Source organism: Centropristis striata, chromosome 2 (genome assembly GCF_030273125.1).
Source record: "Centropristis striata isolate RG_2023a ecotype Rhode Island chromosome 2, C.striata_1.0, whole genome shotgun sequence".
Classification (NCBI taxonomy): domain Eukaryota; kingdom Metazoa; phylum Chordata; class Actinopteri; order Perciformes; family Serranidae; genus Centropristis; species Centropristis striata.
The window spans coordinates 45,192,295-45,214,989 of record NC_081518.1 but is presented as its reverse complement, the minus strand read 5'-3'; the positions used below and the strand labels follow the sequence as shown (position 1 = coordinate 45,214,989).

General features: G+C 42.7%; 1 protein-coding gene across 1 annotated transcript in view; it reads left to right on the top strand.

Moving 5' to 3' along the window:
• LOC131986922 (bromodomain adjacent to zinc finger domain protein 2B-like) overlaps nucleotides 1–22,695 on the top strand; it is a 74,141-nt gene that overhangs the window by 43,807 nt on the left and 7,639 nt on the right. Inside the window, 27 exon segments of the mRNA XM_059352064.1 lie at nucleotides 1,048–1,185; nucleotides 1,188–1,238; nucleotides 1,573–1,734; nucleotides 2,505–2,707; nucleotides 2,805–3,017; nucleotides 3,361–3,909; nucleotides 6,434–7,178; nucleotides 7,762–8,031; nucleotides 9,640–9,700; nucleotides 9,832–9,940; nucleotides 10,692–10,793; nucleotides 11,354–11,576; nucleotides 12,495–12,587; nucleotides 13,347–13,408; nucleotides 13,720–13,785; nucleotides 14,481–14,546; nucleotides 15,139–15,183; nucleotides 15,509–15,535; nucleotides 17,431–17,496; nucleotides 17,862–18,002; nucleotides 18,603–18,857; nucleotides 19,048–19,271; nucleotides 19,764–19,838; nucleotides 19,925–20,156; nucleotides 20,256–20,318; nucleotides 20,918–21,062; nucleotides 21,904–22,694. Coding sequence (XP_059208047.1) covers nucleotides 1,048–1,185; nucleotides 1,188–1,238; nucleotides 1,573–1,734; nucleotides 2,505–2,707; nucleotides 2,805–3,017; nucleotides 3,361–3,909; nucleotides 6,434–7,178; nucleotides 7,762–8,031; nucleotides 9,640–9,700; nucleotides 9,832–9,940; nucleotides 10,692–10,793; nucleotides 11,354–11,576; nucleotides 12,495–12,587; nucleotides 13,347–13,408; nucleotides 13,720–13,785; nucleotides 14,481–14,546; nucleotides 15,139–15,183; nucleotides 15,509–15,535; nucleotides 17,431–17,496; nucleotides 17,862–18,002; nucleotides 18,603–18,857; nucleotides 19,048–19,271; nucleotides 19,764–19,838; nucleotides 19,925–20,156; nucleotides 20,256–20,318; nucleotides 20,918–21,062; nucleotides 21,904–22,694 — 5,177 coding nt within the window.

Below are 22,695 nucleotides of genomic sequence, written 5' to 3'. Positions count from 1 at the left end.
AAGGATAGAAAGAGGTTAGCTTTTTACACCTTATACACACACTTCTTTTTCTCACAGACAATATCCAGTCTCTGCAACAGCGCAGCAAATTCTGACACAGTGTAAACTGAAGAAATAACAATACACAAATACTTGTGTGCTGAAATTGGATTGTGAGTGAATGATCTGTAATTTAAATGTGTGTTTTACTGTATAGACACCAGCTACAGCAGCAGTCAGTCTGCCCTTTAAAATGAGGTGCAGGGTGCAATCATTGAAAACCACATCTGAAGTTAATTCTTACACAAATAGAAGACCGTTGTTCTGTATTTAATTCTTCTATAGTCAGGTGGATAGGAAGCGACACTTTCAAAAGCTGTTTCAATCTAGTTTTTACACCGTCGGTCCGTACATGAAACGAGCTCAGTGAGGTAATTTGAGAACAGTGTTCTCGCTCTACATAAATAAACATATACACACTAACAGTAGGCCAATGAGTTGTGCTAAAGGTGCAATAAACAACTGTCATACCAGCAGTATACTCATGTCAGAAAGTGCACTTAATGGAAGAAAAAAGATTTTTAAATACGTACAAATAGTAAAATGAAGTCAGAAGGGAGTATTTTTAGACTCTGGAGTTCAAAGCAAAGTTCACCTCCTGTATGGAATTCATCTTTTAATCGTGCGGTATAGATGTTTAGTCAGTCTGAGAGTGAAACAGTAGCTTGAAAACAACAATCTGCCATTTAATACCAAGACAGAATGTGAGGTTTTAACAATAACGCTGTCAGTGTTAACAAATCCGCCTATTTGCTGTCACAGAAGCAGGAGTTTATTTCTTGTGTTTAAAGATTTGATGGATCAAACAGACAAATAGAATAATGTCTCTCTTACATGACTTTTGTTACAAAACAGAAGAGTTTGTGTGTTTGATCAAACTGAATCAGTCCTAAGTTGAGAACAGATTTCCACTTGTTGCTGTGCTTCTTTGGCCAGTGTTTGTTAACTGTTTTAGTGAACTGTTTGTTAATGTGAAGCATGTGAACGTGTCTTGGTGTGGATCATCAGGCCGTCTGTTCGGAGCAGCAGGAGAGCAGCCCTTCATCAGCTCCACCTTGTCAAGTGCCTTCCCTCTGGTCAGCCACCCAGCCTTCGGAGCGCTCTACTCTGCTGGAGCCGGCCGGCCGGAGTTCGGAGGCCTGGGCTCCCTGGCATGTCAGCCGCTCTGGCTGCTCACCCCCAGCTGGGGGCGCTCTCTGGTAATATAATATATATATAAGACCCTGACCGCTGGACACATATTAACTAAACCAGAATACAGCTCTGATTCTCTAACTAAACCAGAATACATCTCTAATTATCTTCTCTTCTCTTCTCTTCTCTTCTCTTCTCTTCTCTTCTCTTCTCTTCTCTTCTCTTCTCTTCTCTTCTCTTCTCTTCTCTTCTCTTCTCTTCTCTTCTCTTCTCTTCTCTCCTCTCCTCTCCTCTCCTCTCCTCTCCTCTCCTCTCCTCTCCTCTCCTCTCCTCTCCTCTCCTCTCCTCTCCTCTCCTCTCCTCTCCTCTCCTCTCCTCTTCTCTTCTTCTCTCCATCAGAGTGGTGGCGAGCTGCTGAAGCCCATGGACGGGGAGCTGCTGCCTTTCTTCCCTCTTTCATCGGCTTCCCTCCATTCTTCACTCCCCACATTCAGCCCAACCACAGCGCCAGCCCTGTTCAGATCAGGATGCCCGGCAAGAACAGCCATGCTCCAGCTAAAGGTACCACTCAGAGACACACCACTGATTATTATCATCATTATGTACATAAACAGATATATCTGCATATGAATGAAGAATCCACATCGGAGCATTGTCTGTGTGGAGAGAAAAAGAACCCCTTGCTTATAGTCTGATGGCTATTTTTTTAAGTTCATCTGCATCTATTTGTCACTGAAAAAATGTTGCTTACATTTAAAATATATTAATATATAATTATAGCAGGAAAGGTGAAAGTGACAAAAACAATTGCATCTGTTTTAAATAAAGAATCAACATATCCATTTAGTCAGTTACATGAGAATATGAATTAATTGATTAGTTTTCTAAGAGGTAAAGCCCTCTCTCTATCTCTCCTCCTCACCATCTCTATCTGCGTCTTCTTCTCCCACAAACTAAATCCACTTTGTCCTATGATGAGATTTCTCCTTTTCAAGGCAGATTTAATGACTTTCAGTCCTCACTTAGTGATTCTGTCAACCTCTCTCTCCCCCTCTTTCCCCAGTGTTCCTTCTCCTAATCTCTGTTTCCTGCACTCTTTTAATTTCACAGTATCTTTTAATTTATCTTTTATTATGTAAACCAGTCATGTTTCAACCAGCTTGTGCCTCGCGCAGTCAGCACGTTTGATGAGATACATGTATAAATCAATATTTTTATTAGCCTTATTCCATTCTGCAGTTAGTTCCAGATATTTTATTATCTTGTGTAGCAAAGTTCTCAGAATAGATGGAGCTGATTAGTAAAACGGCAGATCTGGTTTGTGTTTCTAGGGGTGAACGGGGCGGTGAATGGCAGCGGAGTCTGTCCTCCCACAACTCAATCAGGGAGCTTTCCTCCCAGTCCAGCTCCTGTTCAGGCATCAGCCAAGCCAACCAAAAACTCTCCTAAAGACCCTCCTAACAGCCACCGTAGCAGCCCTCAGAGCAGCCCAGCAGAGCTGGTGGAGAAGCCGATCCACAAACCTAAAGAGAAGGTCGGTACTCAGACTCAGTTTCCTTTGTGACTCATATAATGAACATGTTCAGCTTTAAACAGTCAGGATGATTCTTCATTCTTCTCTCTGAACTCAGAAGCCCCGAAAGAAGCCAGCAGACGCTTGTGTGGCGAGTAACAGTGAGTCAGGCACCTCCTCAGACAGCTCCAGCGACGGGTCCCTCAGCAGTGATCTGGAAGACTTGGCAGAGGATGATGAAGACGACGATGATGACGATGAGGATGACGAAGAAGAGGACAAACAGAGTGAGTTGTCAGACTCTGAGAAGCGGACGAAGAAGAAAACAAAGGTAAGAATAATAGAAAAAAACCCAGATTAAATCCAAAAATCCAGTTTTTGAAATGAATTAGCCAACACCAGTTGAATTGATATTCCTTTGGGTTCACAATAAAACAATAAAACAAACCCATTCTGATGAAAAGTTTTTTTTTTTCTTTTTTCTTTTCAAAACAACCCAATATCAGTTTGACTGATCTCGCCTGGCTTACACACACACACAAATAATATTAGATAGATGAATAAAACAAATATATCTGGTTTTTTTGCCAATATGTTGAATGAATTAAACAAATGATCTTACCTCAAGGCTTTTCTTTGTTTCAATTTGTCTCTTTTATTTCATTTCCTCCCAGGTTTTGATAGCAAGCACTGGAACTGCAAAGACTGAAAGACTCAGTGATCCTGGCGACAGGAAAGACCCCCAGCAGGCCTCCGACCCCCCCAGCCTGGTGCCCTTCCCCTGCTCCGCCTCCCCTCCGGCCGCGTCCCAAACCTCTCCGCTGGCCCTGCACAGCTCCAGGTCCCAGAAACACTTCAGTGTGATCCAGTCCACCGGCCTGGCTGCCAGCTCCAAGCCCCTGGCCCTCCTGTCTCAGCCCCACAGGGAGTCTTCAGGGTCCCCCATCGCCCTCACCACGTCTCCCAAGGCTCTCTCCAGCACCTCCTCCCCTCAGCACCTCCCCCTCTCCCTCTGCTCCTCCCCGAAGCCTCTCTCCGTCCCCTCTCCTCCCCGCTCCTCTCTCCCGCTGTCTACCTCCCCTAAACCTTTTGGTGTGACCTCCTCTGTAACGAGCTCCCCCTCCCTGAAGCCTCCTCGCTGCTCTGCTCCTGGCTCCAAGTCCACCAAGAGGAAACAGCTGGAAGCTTCACTAGCGCAGATCAATGAGTTCAGGCTGAAACAGGTGAGCCAACCTGAAACATCTAATACATTATACTGTACCATCTAGACAAGATACATATTATTCACAGTCAACTTCAGTTAACAAAGTTATTGCAAACAGATTGACAGTAATTAAGTTTTCATCTGGAGCTGCTAGATTTCTCAGTTTTTATTCATCATTGTCACACCATAACCAGCACATCTTTTAATCTTCTGGCAATTTACCACATTTATTTAAACACACAGGATGTTATTCCCATCAAAACAATAACACAAGATGGTCTGTGACAACGTTGGGAAGTACCTCGGGCTCATGGGAGTTTTAGTTTTTATACAACCACCATTGCAGATGAAAACTGTATTAAGGTTTTATTCACATTACATTTAGTCATGCTTAAATTGTCATTACAAGCCAATGAAACAGCTGTAAATCATGTGAGCTATTATAACTTAGCATTAGCTGAGTTGACTAGCCATGCAGCTGCTGTAGCTTACATTATGTGGCTGGTTTAATCATGGGGTAGCCCAGCGCTGTTATCTGTGGTCAGAACTTCAACTATCTCTGCTATCTGTTCCTCCTGCATTATGCTGTGTGTTTAAAAATATGATGTGACATTGTGTGACTTACAATTACTGTCTGACGTGTCATCTGGTGTTTCCCTGGAAGTTAGAGCAGCTAGAGGGTTAAAGGTTATACGATGCCATTGAACCAAATGAAACCCATCATCTACACTGAATAAAATGACACATTTCTCTGAGTTTGCACATTGTTGGAAAACGGTAATGTAAGTGTAGAACCCAACATGTCATGTGACTGAAGTCTAGTTATTTTTTAGACATTTTAATGTGGAAATGTTACTTTATATACCTTTAAACAGAATCAAAGCAGCCACAGAAATACTGCTGGTGAAGCTGCACACTCGATTTAAAATACAATCATAACATGGACTATTGCTGTTTCTCTTCCACGAGAGGCTGGATTTAGTATCAGAGGGAAACATCTTCCAAAGGGCCTCTTTAAAATTAAAACATGGCCTTGAGCAAACTCTAACAACTGCAGTTGGACATCAGAGAGAATCTTTGTTCAGGAAGCAGCACTTGTTTTAGTAAACTGGGACTGGACATAGAAAAACAAGTAAACATCTAAGATATTTTATATCTATATTTCTATTGATACATATAGTGTGACAGCTTTGAGTTCTTGTAAATAAGTGAATGTTTGGTTAGTGCTTACTGTAGTTAATAATAATAATAATAATAACTGTATTTGTACAGATGGGTAATGGACACCAGGAATGTTCTAACATGCACTCTGTAAGTAAGTAAGTAAGTGATTAGTAGTCTGTTCCACAAGGTAGTGTGGTAAACATCTTACTTCTGTGGATTTAAATGTCCGTCCCACTGTTCCAGCAGGTCATTTAACCTGAGAGCTGCTACAGGCCAACATGTTGGATCCAGATCTGACTTTCTTTCACTAAAGCTAATCGTTTAGGGGGTCGGGGCTCAAATAGTAGATGTGAACGTGTGTTTGGATGCCTGGCCGGCAGTCTACATGCTGAAGTATTCTTGGAGATACTGAACCCAAACTGAATGTTGAATGTCCTGATGAGCAGCTGACTCTATGGCTTCATAAGTCCATTTACCATTCGATGTATGAATCTTTAGCAAGGGGCCGATATAAAGTGGTTGTACACAGTGGTTGCTCTACTGCTGCAAAGTTTAGCCTGTTGATAAAATAGCTAATGATTTTAGTTTCATTTCCATTCAGAGGCACACTTTGTGTCTGCACGTATGCTACTGTATTATTTATGTTTTTCATCGGTTCAGATGAAGTGGGATAAAAATTGACATTTTTCTTAGCTTTTACTACACAAATTCCCTTTCTTCAGATGAAATATGAATGGTAGCACAATAATCAATAAGCTAAACCTTTTAAGATCTGCTTATTCTGTGAAAATCATTTCCCCTTTCCTGTTTTACCAGTATAGAGAAGTTTACAACGAGCTAAATTCCCCCTGTGGTTTCAGCACTGTTACTGTATTTCATGGTCTGTGAAATTGATTTGTTTCACTTCATATCACATCCAGTTGAAAGTGCAATGTTAAAGTCTAACCTGCCTTTGCTTAAACACAGATTGAACCAAACGTGTCATCAGTGTAAAAAAAGGCAAACATGCCCAGCTGCATGATGATAATGATGATGGAGCTTTTTCAAATGTGCAGACAAGTAATTATAATTTTAGAAAGATACTCAGAGTCTCTTTTTGTGAACTTGGCCGAATACAATGCCTTTGGTTATTGCATTTATGTCCTTTTTGTTTCCCAGAAAAGAGCTTAGACACAGTTAACTGTACCAGTGTTCGCCATTGTAGTTTTGTCACCTGCTCAAACAATCAACAGTGATGCGAACTGACAGCTAGAGCAACTCCACTTTGTCCCATTTCTTCTCTAGTTTTTTTTCTAACCTTTCTTTGTTCCTCCCATTCTGCCTCCCTCCCTCCCTGCCTCTCCTTGTTCTCTCCCTCTCTCCTCCTCCTCTATTCCCAGACTCTCATGTCCCAAGGGCAGACGTTCCCAGCTGAGCGAAAGAAGCAGCAAAACAAGTCTCCAAAGAGGAGGTCTCTGTCTTCATCGCCACTGCCACCCGCTCCACCTCCTCCACCCCAGAACAATCACTCCAACCTCTTCCTGTCCAGCGCCCTGCTGGGGCTCCCTGAACCCCACCACCCCAATGGAGTCATCCAAAGCATCACTCAGGACGCACCTCTGGCCCTCATCACCAAACCTCGCAAAGACTCCGCCTCTCAAGGCAAGTCCCCTCAGTGCGACTCCGAGGCGGGCTCCATGCCTGTCAATCTGAGCACAGGGCCCAGCCGGACCCCCGCAGCTGCCCAGGCTGGGCCTCCGTCACAGCCCTCCACTACCTCACCCCATGCCACGGGCCATGGATCAAGAAAGAGCAAGACCGCCAAGGGTAAGGGACAGACACCGGGACAGGGACAGGGACAGGGACCAGCGGACCCTTTAGCTGCCTGGAAGGGCTTCTCTCAGAACCACCTGGTTCAGTCTCTGGTGGATTTGTTTCGTGGAGGAGAACCCGGGATCGGGATTCCCGGGGTTAGTATCCCCGGAGTAGGAATTCCTGGCGTGGGGATCCCTGGGACATGTAACCCAACAGCTGGTCTCCCGGCCAACAAGGAATCTGACGACTCAGGAGACGATGATGATGATGAGGATGATGACCTTGAGGAGGAGGAGGAGGATGAAGAGGACTCAGATGATAGTCTGTCAGGTTGGTACAAGAATTAAAGTCCATCCATCCATTATTTTTATCCTTGCATGGACAGTGTTGGGCAGTAATGCCTCACTAGTAACACATATTTTTTATTATTAAAGTTATCCCCTAATAAATTGTCTTTACTTTTTTCATCCTTACCTCTACAAATCTAATAATCAAATCACATCCCTGGATTAATTCCCTATTTGTCGCCTGTGCACGTCACTAAGCAGCGAGCTAGCTTGGAAGATGGAAACGCTTCCATTCAGTGGCTGGGAATATTCCACATTATCAGGAGGAAAGATGATAAGAAAACTGTTGTGAAATGTAAATTGTGTGCTGGTACTGAGACTTTCCCTCAAACTCAACCTGAAACCTCCTGAATTTCCTGATCGCTCTTCTGATTATTTTCTGTCATATAATCATGTAAAAATGTGATGTCACTGAATGCTTGGTATATCTGTCTGACCAACCATCCAAAACCTAAAAATACTCCTAAATAAAAGCAGTAAATCATCACAACTTGGAGCCTGGCACTACACAATGCTCTTTATTTTTTCTATGGTGACCAACGTTGTGTCCTTGGTTCCCATTTCAGAGTCTGACAGCAACTCTGACAGCGACATCTCTGGGAAGAAAGTGAAGGAGTTAAAGCTGCTGCCTTCTGGCTCGTGTAAGAAGGAGATGACTCCCCGCAGGCTAACCAAAGGCCCAGAACTACTGAACACCTCAACCAATCACACCGCCACCAGCTGCTCCCCGCTCAACCTGCAGGTCATCAAGTCTCCCACCATCGTCACCAGCTCCAGTGCCTTGGCCTACCACAGCTCTCCAGGCTCCTCCTCCTACAGCCTAGCCTCTCCATTAGGTAATGTGTTAAACCTTTCAAGGTCTTATTGTGATGGCAGATATTTAATTCCACCATCCAGGCACCACAGAAACAGCAATAGTAAACGTCAGAGGCCTTGTTCTGTTACAAGGCCTTTGCTCTTGAATAACAGAACAACTCATGATCCTCAGATGACTTTAAAAAGGGATTGCTGCTTTTAGGGAGCCAGTTGGTTGTCCTGGACTAGCGGAGCTCTGGGTCCTGTAGGGGCATGTCTCACAGCCCTGACAACTTGTTTGGCACAGCAACAAGGTTAACTTCCGCCTTCTTTCACTGTGGAGAGGTTGCTCAGATCAGAGAAAGTCAGACATGTGTAGCTTGCCAGGAATGTGCCAAGCAGATATAACCAGTCTTACTTCTGATGTAAGTGATTTAATTTCTCTTTTTTTAAAGGACACTGTTCATCACTCAATACAATATGATGGGAAGTCACTCCTGTGTTCATGTTTATCATGCTTTGGATTTTAGTTTAGTGAATTTAAAATGGCAGCCCATGGAATACAGCGTATATCTAACTTTGGTGGTCACACGTCACTGATTAATGTGGTGTTGAAAGGCCAGCATGCAAACAGATGTTGTTCTTAGTTTACTGCCAACCCATACCACCACAGAGGAGGATTGTTATACCCTCTAATGTGACTTAGAAGATCAATACATCTTTATACAGGGTTGTTAAAGGTTAGTTTCACCTGCACACTTACTCATGTGCATCATATTTGTTGTCACCTGGCGTCTCACACCTGATGCAGCGTGCAGCTAACAGTGCTAGATGGACTGAAATGGACGCTAAAATGAAAAAGAAGCTATTTGTCGTTCCACTCTATGGCGTCTCACACTGGACCAGCTAAGCTAGCTCATATCTAGATAAGTTCTGTCTTGTTAATATAAGTAAAGTTAATATAAATAGGTAGTAAAATTAACATGGTCAATACACCAAAAGATTTAGATGTGACGCTAAAGGCTTTGAGAGTCTCAACATTTTTGGTTTAAGTCCTTGAAATTGCTTGAATTTTAATCTCAAAAAGCCGAGAGGACCCTGCTCATACCAGTAAGAGCAACGGCTGCAGTTTTAACTCTGCAGTTAACGTTAGAAAGCAGTTGCAGTTTGGGGAGGTTCAGGCAACATCATAAGTTTGGGTTAAAATAAGCTACGTTTGTTGCATAACTTAAGTTACAGATGTAAGTAAACCTACATTACATATGTGATGCAACTAAAGGAACATTTCATGAGTAAATTACATATGTGAGTTAAAATAAGTCAGCATGTCTTCATCTGATCCATCAAAACATCCCGATATCCTCCGACACAAACGTTACGCCACCGTCCTTCTTTGCTCTCGTCATAGTTACTGCAGCCGCCGTCAGGCAACAATAAACATAATCTGGGATTTATTATGCTGCTTGTACAAACCACCTATGTAGTTGGTTTTTTGGGGGGAGGACAGTAAAACGTAGTATGATTACTGGTGAGTTCAGGCTTGGACTGCTGCTACTCTGTGTGTGTGTGTGTGTGTGTGTGTGTGTGTGTGAGGTTTCCAGTTGTAAGTTGTGCTGCCAGATTGATGGTTGAACTCTGTCTCTCCGCAGGCTTAGGGAAGAGGAAGAGGGTGATGGATGAGAAGGAGTTGATGATACCTGTGGAGCTGGGGTATGTAGAGAGGCTGAGAGAAGGAAAGCTCTCATGAAGCGCTTCACTTCAAACTGCTCACATCTGAGCCTGGTCACACACGCACTGTCTTTCTGAACAACCCTGTTATTTTTCCATTCTTAAAAACCCAGGTGGCGGAGAGAAACAAGAATCAAATCAGTGGCCGGGCGGCCGCAGGGCGAAGTGGCCTACTACGCCCCGTGTGGCAAGAAGCTGAGGCAGTACCCAGACGTGATGAAGGTACCTGGTCCAGTCTGCAGCCATGATGCAGCAGCAAGAGTTGGAGGCATGCAGATGAGCAGTTTGGGATTAAATGTAGGAGTCATAGTGGGTGGCAAGGTTTATGATTTATTATGGAAGGATATTTTTGCAACACTGCTCATCAACATTGCTCAAACAAATGCTGGTGTATCAGGATTTGCTGTATATTTTCTCTGCTATCGCTCCAGCTGCTCTCCACCCACCCCACCCTGCTGTCTGTGACCCTAATAGTGTGAGATGATATTCTTTGATTCACTTTGTCCACCTCTCCCCCCTCCTCCCCTAAAACATGATGAATGGTTAGTGTTGGGATGCACAGCTTTGGCCCCGTTCGTACACTATATTATAGTCTATAATCTGCTTTGTTTGCTTCATCAAAAGCTCAACTCTACTAATCGTCAGAACTGCCTTTTGAGTGTAGTAGTGCAAAGAGAAAAATGTGTCTCAGTAGCATTCACTCACAGTCGGCAGTAAAAAGCCAAGCATGGCCACAGATAAATAAGAAAGGGCCTGAATTGTGCACCCCAAGGTCAGAACCGTTTTTCTCTCCTGAGAGCTTTTGCTCTTTTTTTGTCCCCGTGGCTTTTATAATGATTAGTAGCACTGCACAGATGCACATTGTAACCTTAGCCTCCCTTCAATCTAGTGCTTCCCAGTTGCTTTTCAATGTCGCTAATTTCACATTTTTTTTCTGCCTAAACCAACGCCATTATTATTTTCTCCTCTGTAGTATCTATCCAGAAATGGAATAAGTGGCATCACGCGCGATAATTTTAGCTTCAGTGCAAAGATAAGGGTTGGTGACTTCTATGAAGCCAGAGAAGGACCCCAGGTGACTGCCTTTCATCTCTCTCTCTCTCTCTCTGTCTCTTCGTGATCCCTGTTCATCTTTTCATCTAGCGGCAGGCAAAGCTTCATGCAGCAGTCTGTCAGGGCTGGAATAGGAATCTACCAAAACTCTCAGTAGTCCTAGTTCATAGACCTCTCACTGTGCATGGATAACTGTAATAATCAGCTGACATTACCTCCACAGGTGACCAGTGATATATGACATTTTATGTGTTTGTGATACAAAGAGATAAGTTAAAAGATGTATGTGTATTATTTAAAGCAGAATAGAGAGAATACATACAGTGCTGAGGGGCCAGATACAAATTAGATGATAAATGACAGATCAAAAAATTATTTTTTCTTATTTAATGCATTGTTAAACCAGGTTTTACTGTGTGTTTATAGAATATATATTGATATAGTATGTATCAATGCATCATTTAAATGATAGTAATCCCTGTTCAATGCACTCACATTATTCTAACTGGCTAACAATTTAACTGTTCTTCAGTCAGATAAATGTACATCAACATGTAGTTGACTGGTTTGTTCCTCTCTCAGGGGTTACAGTGGAGTCTGTTGAAGGAGGAGGAGGTGATTCCTCATATTCTGGCCATGGAGGGTCGAAGGGGTCGCCCCCCGACTTCAGACCGCCAGTCGGGGGGCGAAGGTGGCAAAGGGTCCCGGCGGAGGAAGGGGCGGCCCCCCAACGTGGGCGAGCCCCTGGTGCCTGAGGGCCCCAGTCCCAGCGAGGTCAAACTGCTGCGCAAACTAGAGGCTCAAGGTCAGCAGGAAATGAGCCCTGAAATGTGTTTGTCATGAGTGTGTGTGCCATTAATCAGCCACATATTATTCAGGGACAGAGGTTAAGGACGCAGTTACTGCTTTACATTTTTTAGTATATGGACAAAAACGGTTTTTATGATCCACCTGCTTCATGCACAGTAATGCAGATACTTTTTGAGATGAATTGACATTATTATTATGTCTTTTATATGTTACTGAGCTTTTATTTGACTGTGATAATAGTATAACTCAGAGTTTGTATAAATGCTATAATTGCGTAAATGGTTAATTTTAACCATTATGTTTTCAAGGTTAGAAATATACTTTTAATTTTATGCATACACCTTGAAAAAGTCTTGATTTTCAACGCAGTCATTTAAACCAAAAATCTTGTAATATTTTAAGAGAAACAATACTGTTGCCGTATTTCTTCATTGTCTCCTGACATCTTCCACTTGAATAAGTAAAGTAAATGTGTTTATAAGCATTTATTGCTATGGGTAAATTAATTCTGTTGGCATCATAATAACAGTTATCTGTGATGATAAAGAATCGGTTCAGGTTCCTTAAAACTGCTTGAATTTTGCTCTTTAAAACCCGTTCAGACCCTGATAACTGCACATGCTGTTATTACAAAGAAAAGCATCTTGTTTGGGCAGCGGAGCCTCCGTTAGCCAGCTCCATCCTTGTTAAAGCATTTTAATCATGTCTGTCTCTGTGTTTTCTGAATGTCAATGGACACATTTCATAAATATATGTTAATCCTCAGAGGGACAATTTGGTTTTTGAGTATCTGTCCCTAATTCTGTCAAAATATTAGAATTATCTGAGTGAAATGTGCGAGGTCAGGCTCCAGCAGGTTTGAGGTATTCTCCTGAAATCTCCCAATACCTTTCTTTCTTTCCGCTCTGTGCAGAAATCGCCCGACAGGCCGCCCAGATGAAACTGATGAGAAAACTGGAGAAGCAGGCACTGGCGCGTGCAGCCAAAGAAGCTCGGAAACAGCAAGGTAGAGCCAAGTTCTGGTGTGTGTCTGTTAACAAGAGCTCAGAGCTGTGAGGAGGACATGCTGCTTTCTGCTTTGTCAGTTGGTCACTTCAACCACTTTATAAAGAGCAGCGGGGCCTCTGGGACACTAATGCTGCTTATTGTTTGGATGTACGTTCATATTTATTTTCACTTAAAAGCACAAGCTTAAATCTTCTTTCTGCTCTAATCTTTATTGCTGCCATGTTGCTGCATTCAAACATCATGTTTATGCATTTAAACATTCCTATACACGATGCCAGAGACAAAACATCCAATCAGAATCTCAAGATTGTTTGTTTATCCCTCATTTAAACTCAGAACTATTACCAGACATGCCATACATATTCTGAAATGTATAATGCACCATTACATTTAAATAAGTCTTCTTCTGTGCATTCTGATTATTACTGCATGCCTACTGGTTAAACTGGTTTCCACTATTCACCTTGCTACTTGAAAGTTTCTCTCATGCCTCCAAGGACTCTAAAATATTACATGCTATTATTTTTAATAATGTTTGCTTTAATGAGTGTGTCTGTGTGTTTGTGTTTCATTTTGTGTGTCTGATCCTAGTTGTGATGTCTGAATCTGCTCGTTTCTTGTGTAAAACACATCTAGATCTCAGTGAGATCTTCTAAATAAATATATCCTAACAACTGTAATTCTCTCAGACGTATATTCAGACACTACCCAGCTCGTCTCTGTAGAAACTAATGTAACACTGCCTTGACTCTTGTAGCTATCATGGCAGCGGAGGAGAGAAGGAAGCAGAAAGAGCAGATCAAGATCCTCAAGCAGCAGGTGGGTGTGCTTTATGTCTGCTGACAAATCTATTTCCCCTTTCTCCTTATTTCCTCCTTATCTAAGTGTCCTGACACACGTAGCCCCCCCCCCCCCCCCCCCCCCCCCCCCCCGCACTGCAGGAAATGCTGAATTGTTATTTTGTGAAACTTTAAAGCTCGCTTTTTCAATTACCATCATTACATCTTGCACTAAACTTATTGTTGCGTCTCTGGAATGGAGTGGTTGGAGAGTGATTTTATCTCAGGATGTTTTCCAGTTTCTAAAATATTAAGAGATTATGGTTGTTTTTTTGTTTGTTTGTTTTACAGGAAAAGATCAAGCGCATTCAGCAGATTCGGATGGAGAAGGAAGTCAGGGCGCAGCAGATTCTGGAGGTAGAGAATGTGATCCAACAGCACCTCTGATTAAGCAGAACATTCCTGGATAGCTGCAGCCCCTCAGTCTATAGTGTTTTAATCTTCCTAAAGCTCATTACTGAACAGCAGCATGCATTGGAGGGAGTTGCGTCTTCTTAGGCATAATTCCACATGGAACTAATGCTAAATTGGTCTTGGTTGACGGCTGTTGAATATTAAAATGGCTGTTGCTGCCTCTTCAGACCTTATTTAAATTGGACAGAAAAGTCTTTTTTTCTTCAGACAACAGTAACAGTTTAGCATAAGTGGGTCGAGGGAAAAAAAAGGTGCTGTTTTCTGCACACACAAACATGTGCTAAGATGCATGCACACACACACACACACACACACACACACACACACACACATATGCAGGCACACGCAATTATACTGTAGGAGCTTCAAAGTGTTTTAGCAGGACTAAATCAATTTTGAGTTGACACGGTTGACAAGCCACTCTTAACGGGAGGCTTCAACATTTTCACAATTAGGTGTTAAAGAGATACATTATTCATTCGCTGTGTTTTACAAATTTGACTGGCATTCAGGAGCATAAAATCTTTGCTCAAACCAGAAAACTGCAAACAATCAGTTAAAGTGCAGCAAAGCCCTCATCCAAGACTGATTGATATATGTCTGTTGCTGTGATTCTTGACCTTAATCTTTATTCATAGGCCAAACGGAGAAAGAAGGAAGAAGCCGCCAATGCCAAAATATTGGAGGCTGAAAAACGGATAAAGGTATATTTATCTTCTCAAATAAAAACCTTGAAACAGATTTTGGGGGGGTCGCGATAAACTGGTATCAACATTAACAGTGATATTTAAAAAAAATAAAATAAATAAATATACATAACATATTAATAATACACATATGGTAATATTGTGGAAATAAGCATCTCTTCTCACTTTGAGTCCCTCCCCCACTCTTCCAGTAGAATCGTTTGCCCAAAAAATGAAAGAGATTAATTTGACGGATAGTATTATTTTTATTTATTTTCTGTAGATAGCGCAATAATATGAATAATAATGAATAGTTTCAGCCACTTTAAACTTGTAGTGGAAATCTGATATCATGCCAGCCTTAAGACAGATGTGCAGTTAGTATTAGAGTCGTACTTATGTGGCAATGAACCGTTTTGATCACATCAATTAGATTATTTCAAATGTACCATGATGTGGGCCTTTATCCACTTGAGAATCAGCTGGCAGTAAAATTAGTGCGGCCCTTTGAAATGGGCTGAAATTCCATCAGTCTGTAGTGATTTTCATGATATTGGCACAATAGCAGCATATTGATTTTCCCCTCATCTTCTCTTTTCTTGCCTTGAAGGAGAAAGAGTTGAGGAGACAGCAGGCGGAGATTCTCAAACACCAGGTAGGCATTCACTCCACCTGCTGAACATAGTAGTTACTGCTGAATAAAACCACTTACCTCAAACTTCACTTGAATGGAATGAACTTGAGAGGTCTGTGTGTGTGTGTGTGTGTGTGTGTGTGTGTGTGTGTGAGAGAGAGAGAGAGAGAGAGAATGTGTTTAAATACAAGGCATGTGTGAGTGTATAAAAATGTGCTTGATTACAAAAATATGTAATGAAAGTCTTTCAGTATTTCTCTTTATTATTATTATACGCCATGCTTTTTTGGTATTATTGGATATTATTATTTCTGTTCCATAATATTTTGCCAACTCTCTCTGCCAGGAGTTGGAGAGGCATAGACTAGATATGGTATGGGTATGTTTATTTTTGTACATCTAACACCTGCATCGTGTAACTGGTTGTGTTATGGTTGTCATAGCAATGCATTAAGTGTAGCACTGGCTGCTGTCATACTACATTCTTCTGCATGGCTTTCCAGCAAAACCAACAAAAGAGAAAAAGAGTCAGTATGCTGCCTCCATCTGCTCGTCCTGAGGGACAACTGACCCTGTCACGGTGGCCAGGCAGCTTCTGTCCCCCCCCCCCCCTCCCCCTCTCTACTCAGAATGCATTGCAAAGACTGCTAGCCAATCCACACTCACTGTCTCTCAAAGTGCACTCCAGGAGTTTCCATCCATCACATACATTGTCTAACTGTTGTATCGGAGTAGCCTGTGTTCCCCATGAGTGCTTGGCGATTCGGCCAGACATGGAGCTTGTGTCTGTTCGTCCGTGCATCTGTTCTCAGTCCACAGAGTGCTGGACTTTAACCTGCCCCATCCCAGCCTCTCTGTCATTCACTGTTCCTGTATTCTGCACAACCAATGAAAACAGCTACTGAGAAGCATTTTGTCTTTATGGTGGAGATACTTTGAAGCAGATTCCCTCCTTTGTTTTAGTGAAAATACAGCATTTCCTTTGCTTGAAATACATCTGATAAATTGCAGAGCAACAATATAATTAATTCCACCACAGGGACAAACATGGTTCTGTGTAGCATTTTATTTTGGCCTGGCTGTCCTGCTTGTAGCCCTTCTCACTCATACACAGTCACAGCTGAATCTAAAGGTCTGCTATCTGTTTCACAGTGGACTCTGAGCCGATTGTTGCATTAACCCCTCGTACCTTCACTGGGAACACAATGAAGGGGAGAATAAATTGAGATACATGAAATAATCCTGGTATCTACAGTTGTCACATGCAGTTGTATTGCTTTTGATTTACTGTAGCTTGTTATCACAATAACCCTCAACATTGAATATGTTTTTGATGAATTGGAAAGTGAGAAAAAGCTGAATGCCACAGGCTCCGTGTCCTTTTTGAACGTGTCTTTTTTTGAAGTTTTTCCATTTGTAGATTAATCAAACCAATACGGACATATTGCAGCAGAGTGCCTGGCATCCTGCCTGTTTTGTTTATCACAATGACAAAACAATCCGCACAAAAAGCCCATTTTAGACATTATGCGCTGGAAATGTCCTTGGCAAGCCCTAATAGTGGCAATTGTGTCTTTGTGGTGGATCACAGAGGGACTGACAGGCCGATACAGTGGAGCGGGAAACCTAAAGAGATCAAATAAAACGATAGTCAGTCACTGGTGGTTCCTGTGCCCTTTTGCAGGAGACTGTGTATCATGCACCACAGAACAACATAGACGTCTCATACTGTGTTAATACTGACGCTGCCAGACCCACTGAAGCTGAACTGCTCTGTTTGTAGCTGCTCTTTACCATCCAGTCCTATTTGCCGTCCCCTCACCAAATATTATGAGAATGATTTGTCAGAAAACCATTAGCATTGACTCATGTAATGGAATTTATTATTTTGATCATGCCAATGTGGCACGTCAGAAGACTTCTGGCAACCAGCTTTTTGTTGCTTTTGTTGTGTCAGCTTTAGTTTAGAGGCGCCGCCACCGATTCCAGCTGCTTCTCTTTTTGAGCCTGTCATCACATCTACTTTGTACCGCATCTTTGTGTTGCTTTTTGGTTGTCATCGTATTACTGTACTCTTCACTTATGCTTCCACCATACATGTGAAAGTGTATACATGTGAAGCATCGTTTTGTGTTTGTTCAAGTATGGTGCCTCTATTGAATTTTAGTGCATCACAATTTTACATTAAAGCATACTAAATTTAGTCGACCTTGAGTCCTGTATGTGCAGTGTGTTCTCGTTAATGTGCCTGTGTTTCTGCCACTCTAGGAGAGGGAGAGGAGGAGGCAACATGTAATGCTGATGAAGGCTGTTGAGGCTCGCAAGAAAGCAGAGGTAGCCATATGCACTCACATAAATACACACACACACAGTCCACTCCATAAAAAGAGCCTAAGTCATTATTCCCTGGATGGATTCCCGCTTTCTCTCCTTTTTGTGCGCTCTTTCCCTCCATTCACTTTTTTTTCTACACACTTACCAAGTCAAAAGATTCTGGCCCTCAAGCACTTTTCTTTTGAATGCACAGCAGCATTAGGCTGAATTCTAATACTGCTCAGCAAAGTCAAGTAAACCTTCTTGTCTGTTTTCACACACGCACCATGCACGCACACACACACACACACACACACACACGCATGCATAGACACGAATGCACACGCACGCTTCCTTAATGCTCTCTTGAATTTTGGGCTCTCCAGGAGCGCGAACGCTTGCGGCAGGAGAAAAGGGATGAGAAGCGCCTGAACAAAGAGCGTAAACTGGAGCAACGGAGGCTGGAGCTGGAGATAGCGAGGGAGCTGAAGAAGCCAAATGAAGACATGTGTCTGTCTGATCACAAGGTAGTTAAGATAGTGACTTATCCCTACTAGGTCAGAGTGGTGGGTGGAAAGTTGAATATAAAAAACATCAAATTATATTCCATAAACACTCTGATGTGATGGAGATTGTCAGTTTTTTTTCACTTAAGTGCCGTTAAATACATTGACTTAGGGCAGGAGGGTAGCACAGTCAGCACATTTCTGTCAGCTATTATTATTATTATTATTACTTGTGTTGTAATTATTATTATTATTATTATTATTATTATTATTATTATTATTATTATTATTATTATTATTATTAATATTTATAAATAGGAAGTGTTGCATTTTTTGAGGGTCAGTACTAGTAATCAGACCACATGGTAGTGAGTGTTTTTATGAGTGGTGATGTGTGCCCCCAAGTGGTTAAAAGTGAGTACTGCATAATGTAGAAAATCAGCATCATCACTATAAATTAGAAAGCACCATCTTGATAACAGGCAACAGATGTGAGATATAATGACAGCTTTTCTCCAATTTTCCCAAATCTGTTGAAATCATATTTTCCTGTAGTCCAAATTGGATTTAATGTCTCTCTCACAGTAAAACACTAAAACTTCCCCCACTCTGCTCCGGCAGCCTCTCCCTGAGTTCTCCAGGATTCCTGGACTCATCCTACCGGGACGCGCCGTCTCCGACTGCTTGATGCTGATGCAGTTCCTGCGAGGCTTCGGGAAGGTTTTGGGGCTCGATCTGAATGCGGATGTGCCCACGCTGGGCATGCTGCAGGAGGGCCTGCTCAATGTGGGGGACAGCATGGGCCAGGTCCAGGACCTGCTGGTCAAACTGCTCTCTCTAGCAGTCTGTGATCCTGGTCTGCCACCTGGACAAAAGGTGAGCGAGGTCAAAGGTCATTCAGTCATGCATTGTACTTGATGTTTTTCACCAACTGAGCCATCTTAAGAACTCAACTGAAGAGAGAAATATGTGTCCTGTTGTAACTCACTCCACTGTAAATATTCATATTCCAGGTTTTAGTGTCTAGATTCATGATTAAAGTAATAATCCTCTCCTTCTCTGTCAGACTAAGACCATGCTGGGGGACCACCTGACCAACGTGGGCATCAACAGGGATAATGTGTCTGAGGTGCTACAGATGTACATGGGAGCCCATTGTGCCAATACGGAGCTGGCCCCTCTGGCCCTCAGCCTGAAGACCAAGGCCTTCCAGGCCCACACGCCCGCCCAGAAGGCCTCCATCCTGGGCTTCCTGGCCAACGAGCTGGCCTGCAGCAAGGCTGTCATCAGGTAGGAGACCACGGTCCAGCTGAGACTCTGCTGTTATCTGTCTCTGTCACATGTTGGATGATTATAAAGTTATCTACAATACTTCCCTTACCTCTGGACTCACATCATTAAAAACATAAAATACAAGACTTCTCTTCAGCAACCACTCACTGAGAAATATTCATCTACCCTATATGTATGTGCTTTTATATTGCTTAAGTTATTCATTAGCCAATAATGGTGTGTTTTATTGATGCAGTGGAAAACGCTTAATAAAGCTGCAGCAGGGAGCAGTAATTTGCAGAGTCCTTTTGATTGTAAGGAAATTATGCATGTATTAATTTGTGCTCCGGGATACCAGCTTATTAAACTTTTTACTCTGGCTGTAGATAGTTGCCAGCCTCCCAGAGCTTTTATGTTTTACCCAAGATATTTATTATTACTCTCTGAGAATATAAAAACATGTTGTAGACAGGCACAACTGCAGCTGACAGATTGTTTTTCCTCTTCTAGTGAGATTGACAAGAACCTTGATCAGATGGCAAACATGAGGAAGGACAAGATCATCATGGAGGGGAAGCTGAAGAAGTGAGTTGTCTTTAATTACAAAAAAATACACGTTTATTATCTGTACACTATCATGCTGAACCTGTGTGTGTGTGTATGTTATGAAGGTTGAAGACCATTTATGCCAAGCGTACTGGGAGGAGGGAGGCCAGTATGGGCGTGGAGGAGAACCAGTCTATCGGCACTCCGTCCTCCGCCACCAAACGCAAGAGGAAACTGGCAGCAGACAGCGATGATGATGATGAGGACGAAGATGACAGCGATGACCAGGCAGAGGACGATGATGAGGAGGAGGAGGAAGAAATGAAGAAGGTTAAAAAAGTGGAGACATATGATGAGGTAAAGACGATCGCTCCATCTAGATGCTCATTAATCTAGATGCTGATTATTAATACTGACTGTTGGCTCACTGACTCTTTATCTGTTTCTTCCTGTCAGGACGATGTCGACCACGCCACCAGCCTGGAGGAGCTGGAGAAGCAGATAGAGAAACTGGCCAAGGTATTCTCTTCTTTATCTTTATCTTCTCTTCTTTATCATGCACACATGCTGTTACAAAGTTAACATAAATATGTGACAAATCAGAAGATGAATGCATGTTTAGTTAACATTAACAATGTGTCATTTCAGATGTGACACAGTGAAATGAAAGTGTTTTTTGTTGGTATCAATTATGAAGAAATAAAAACCAGAAGCATGATTCATGATTAAGTAGGATTTTACTGTATATTGCCATGAAGATGTGTTTAATTAAAAAAACAATCCATTGCCTCCTACTCTGCACTCTAGATATTAGATCAAATTATAGAACATTAGAAAAAAAGCTCCAACCTCTAATGGCTTTAATATTCAGTGTGTATTGTAAACAACCATGTGTTTTGTTCATTTCATAAACATGTATGCTGACATTGGGCTATTTGCTAATGAAGGCATTAATTAGCTTAATTAATTATCTCATTAGCATAGCATGTAATGCTCAATATATCACGGTGATTACTAAAGGACATGAGGTAGCATATGTGTCTTTTGTTTTCTGGAGGTCTGTAGATCAAAATAATGGACAGAAATCACAGTATTTTCTTTTTTTTTTCCCATTGCAGCAACATCATCAGACCAGACGGAAGCTGTTTGAAATATCTCATTCTCTGCGCTCCATGATGTACGGCCAGGACCGCTACCGCCGCCGGTACTGGGTCCTTCCTCACTGTGGAGGCGTCTTCATCGAGGCCATGGAGAGCGGAGAAGGTACAACACACTCAGTCTGATGAATTCTTTTGGTACAAAGCTTCAGTCTGCTCCTCTGATCTGCTCCTCTGATTCTCTCATATTTTATGCACACTGAGTCTGTGATATGAAATATGCTGATGATGTTTTACTTTATCTTAATTCACTATGACTCATTTAAGATTGGATCTGTAAACTATAATTAGCTAACACAACTCTACTTTTCTTTGAAAAGTATGTGCAGAATAACACAACAATAATCAGCTCTCACTAGTCGTGTTTCACTTACATTAAAGAAAAAACCCTTAAAATGACCATTTGTATATCAACTACTCACTGCATGTTAAGAAAACTTTGTTTTTCTTGTATGTTTTTGAGTAAATCCTAAATTAATTTGAATACAGTAAATGGTGTCTGGATTTAAATGATGGAGAATTTGCTCAGCTTTCTGAATCTTTGTTCACTGTGGCATGAAGTTTTCTTTCTCTTCAGGATGAGTAATTGATATTTTAATGGTCATTTTAAGGATGAAGTATTCCTTTAAGATGCTTGATGCGTATGCTTATGTGATTGCATTGCACATTTTATGCACACTCAGTCTGGAAAATAATAATCATCACATTTGATGTTATGGGAAGAGGAAGGAAGAAAGGTTGTAAATACATCTGTTTAGCTGCATGTTCAGCTCTTTGACAGTGTTAAATATGCTGATGCTCTTAATTCTCTAGGAATAATTTAAGATTGCTTCTGTATACTATAAAAATCTACTTTACTTCCAAGAATAATCAGCCGTAGTAATATCAACCACAGTATTTGTATTTTTAGCTACATATTATAGCAACACCTTCTCATTTCCTTGCAGCTCCAGAGGAGCTGGAGGAGGAGCGACAGAGGAGGAGGAGAGCAGCAGAGGAGGTCAAGGTCAAGGAGGAGCCCCAAGAGATCGAGCTGCAGAAGGAGAAACCCTCCAGCCTGGATGGGCAGAGCATCAGAACACAAGGCCTGGAGGAGGAGAAAGAGGAGGAAAAGGAGCAGGAGGAGAAGAAGAGCTTCTACCAGCCGCCAGGCTGTGGATCCAAACTCTGCACATTCCGCGACGTCAACAAGGACGTTGGCTGTGAAGCTGTGATGGCGGAGGAGAAGGAGAGTCCCCATGTGAGACAGAACGGCAGCCCAGTGGGTTCTCCTGCTGCCAGGAGCACCGTCACCTCCTCCTCCCCCTCTCACAGCAGCTCTGAGCCAGCAGGAGCAGCAACTAATGACACTACGAGCATCCCTCCGCCAGCCTCCACCTCCTTATCTGCCCCGGGCCTGCCCGCCCCACGTGAAAGCCCCGGGAACACTCCTCCCACCTCCTCCCCTGCTCCTTCTCCGTTCCTCTCATTCCAGGCCAACGACCAGCTCCTCCGAGTGCTGACGGAGAGGAGCGGACACTGGTTCAGTCTGCTCCCCCGTAACCCCTGTGACTTCACCTCCGTCACCACCACTCCTCCTGGAGCTCCTCGTGCGTCTCCCCAGGCCTTCTCTACCCCAGCGAGGCCCAGATCTCCTCCTCCGTCCCCCGCCCTGCCCCTCACTCCTTCTGCTGCCTCGGCCTCGGCCAGCCCCCACCACCCAGCGGGCCTCCTCAGCTACCCGCTGTCAGCGCTGCAGG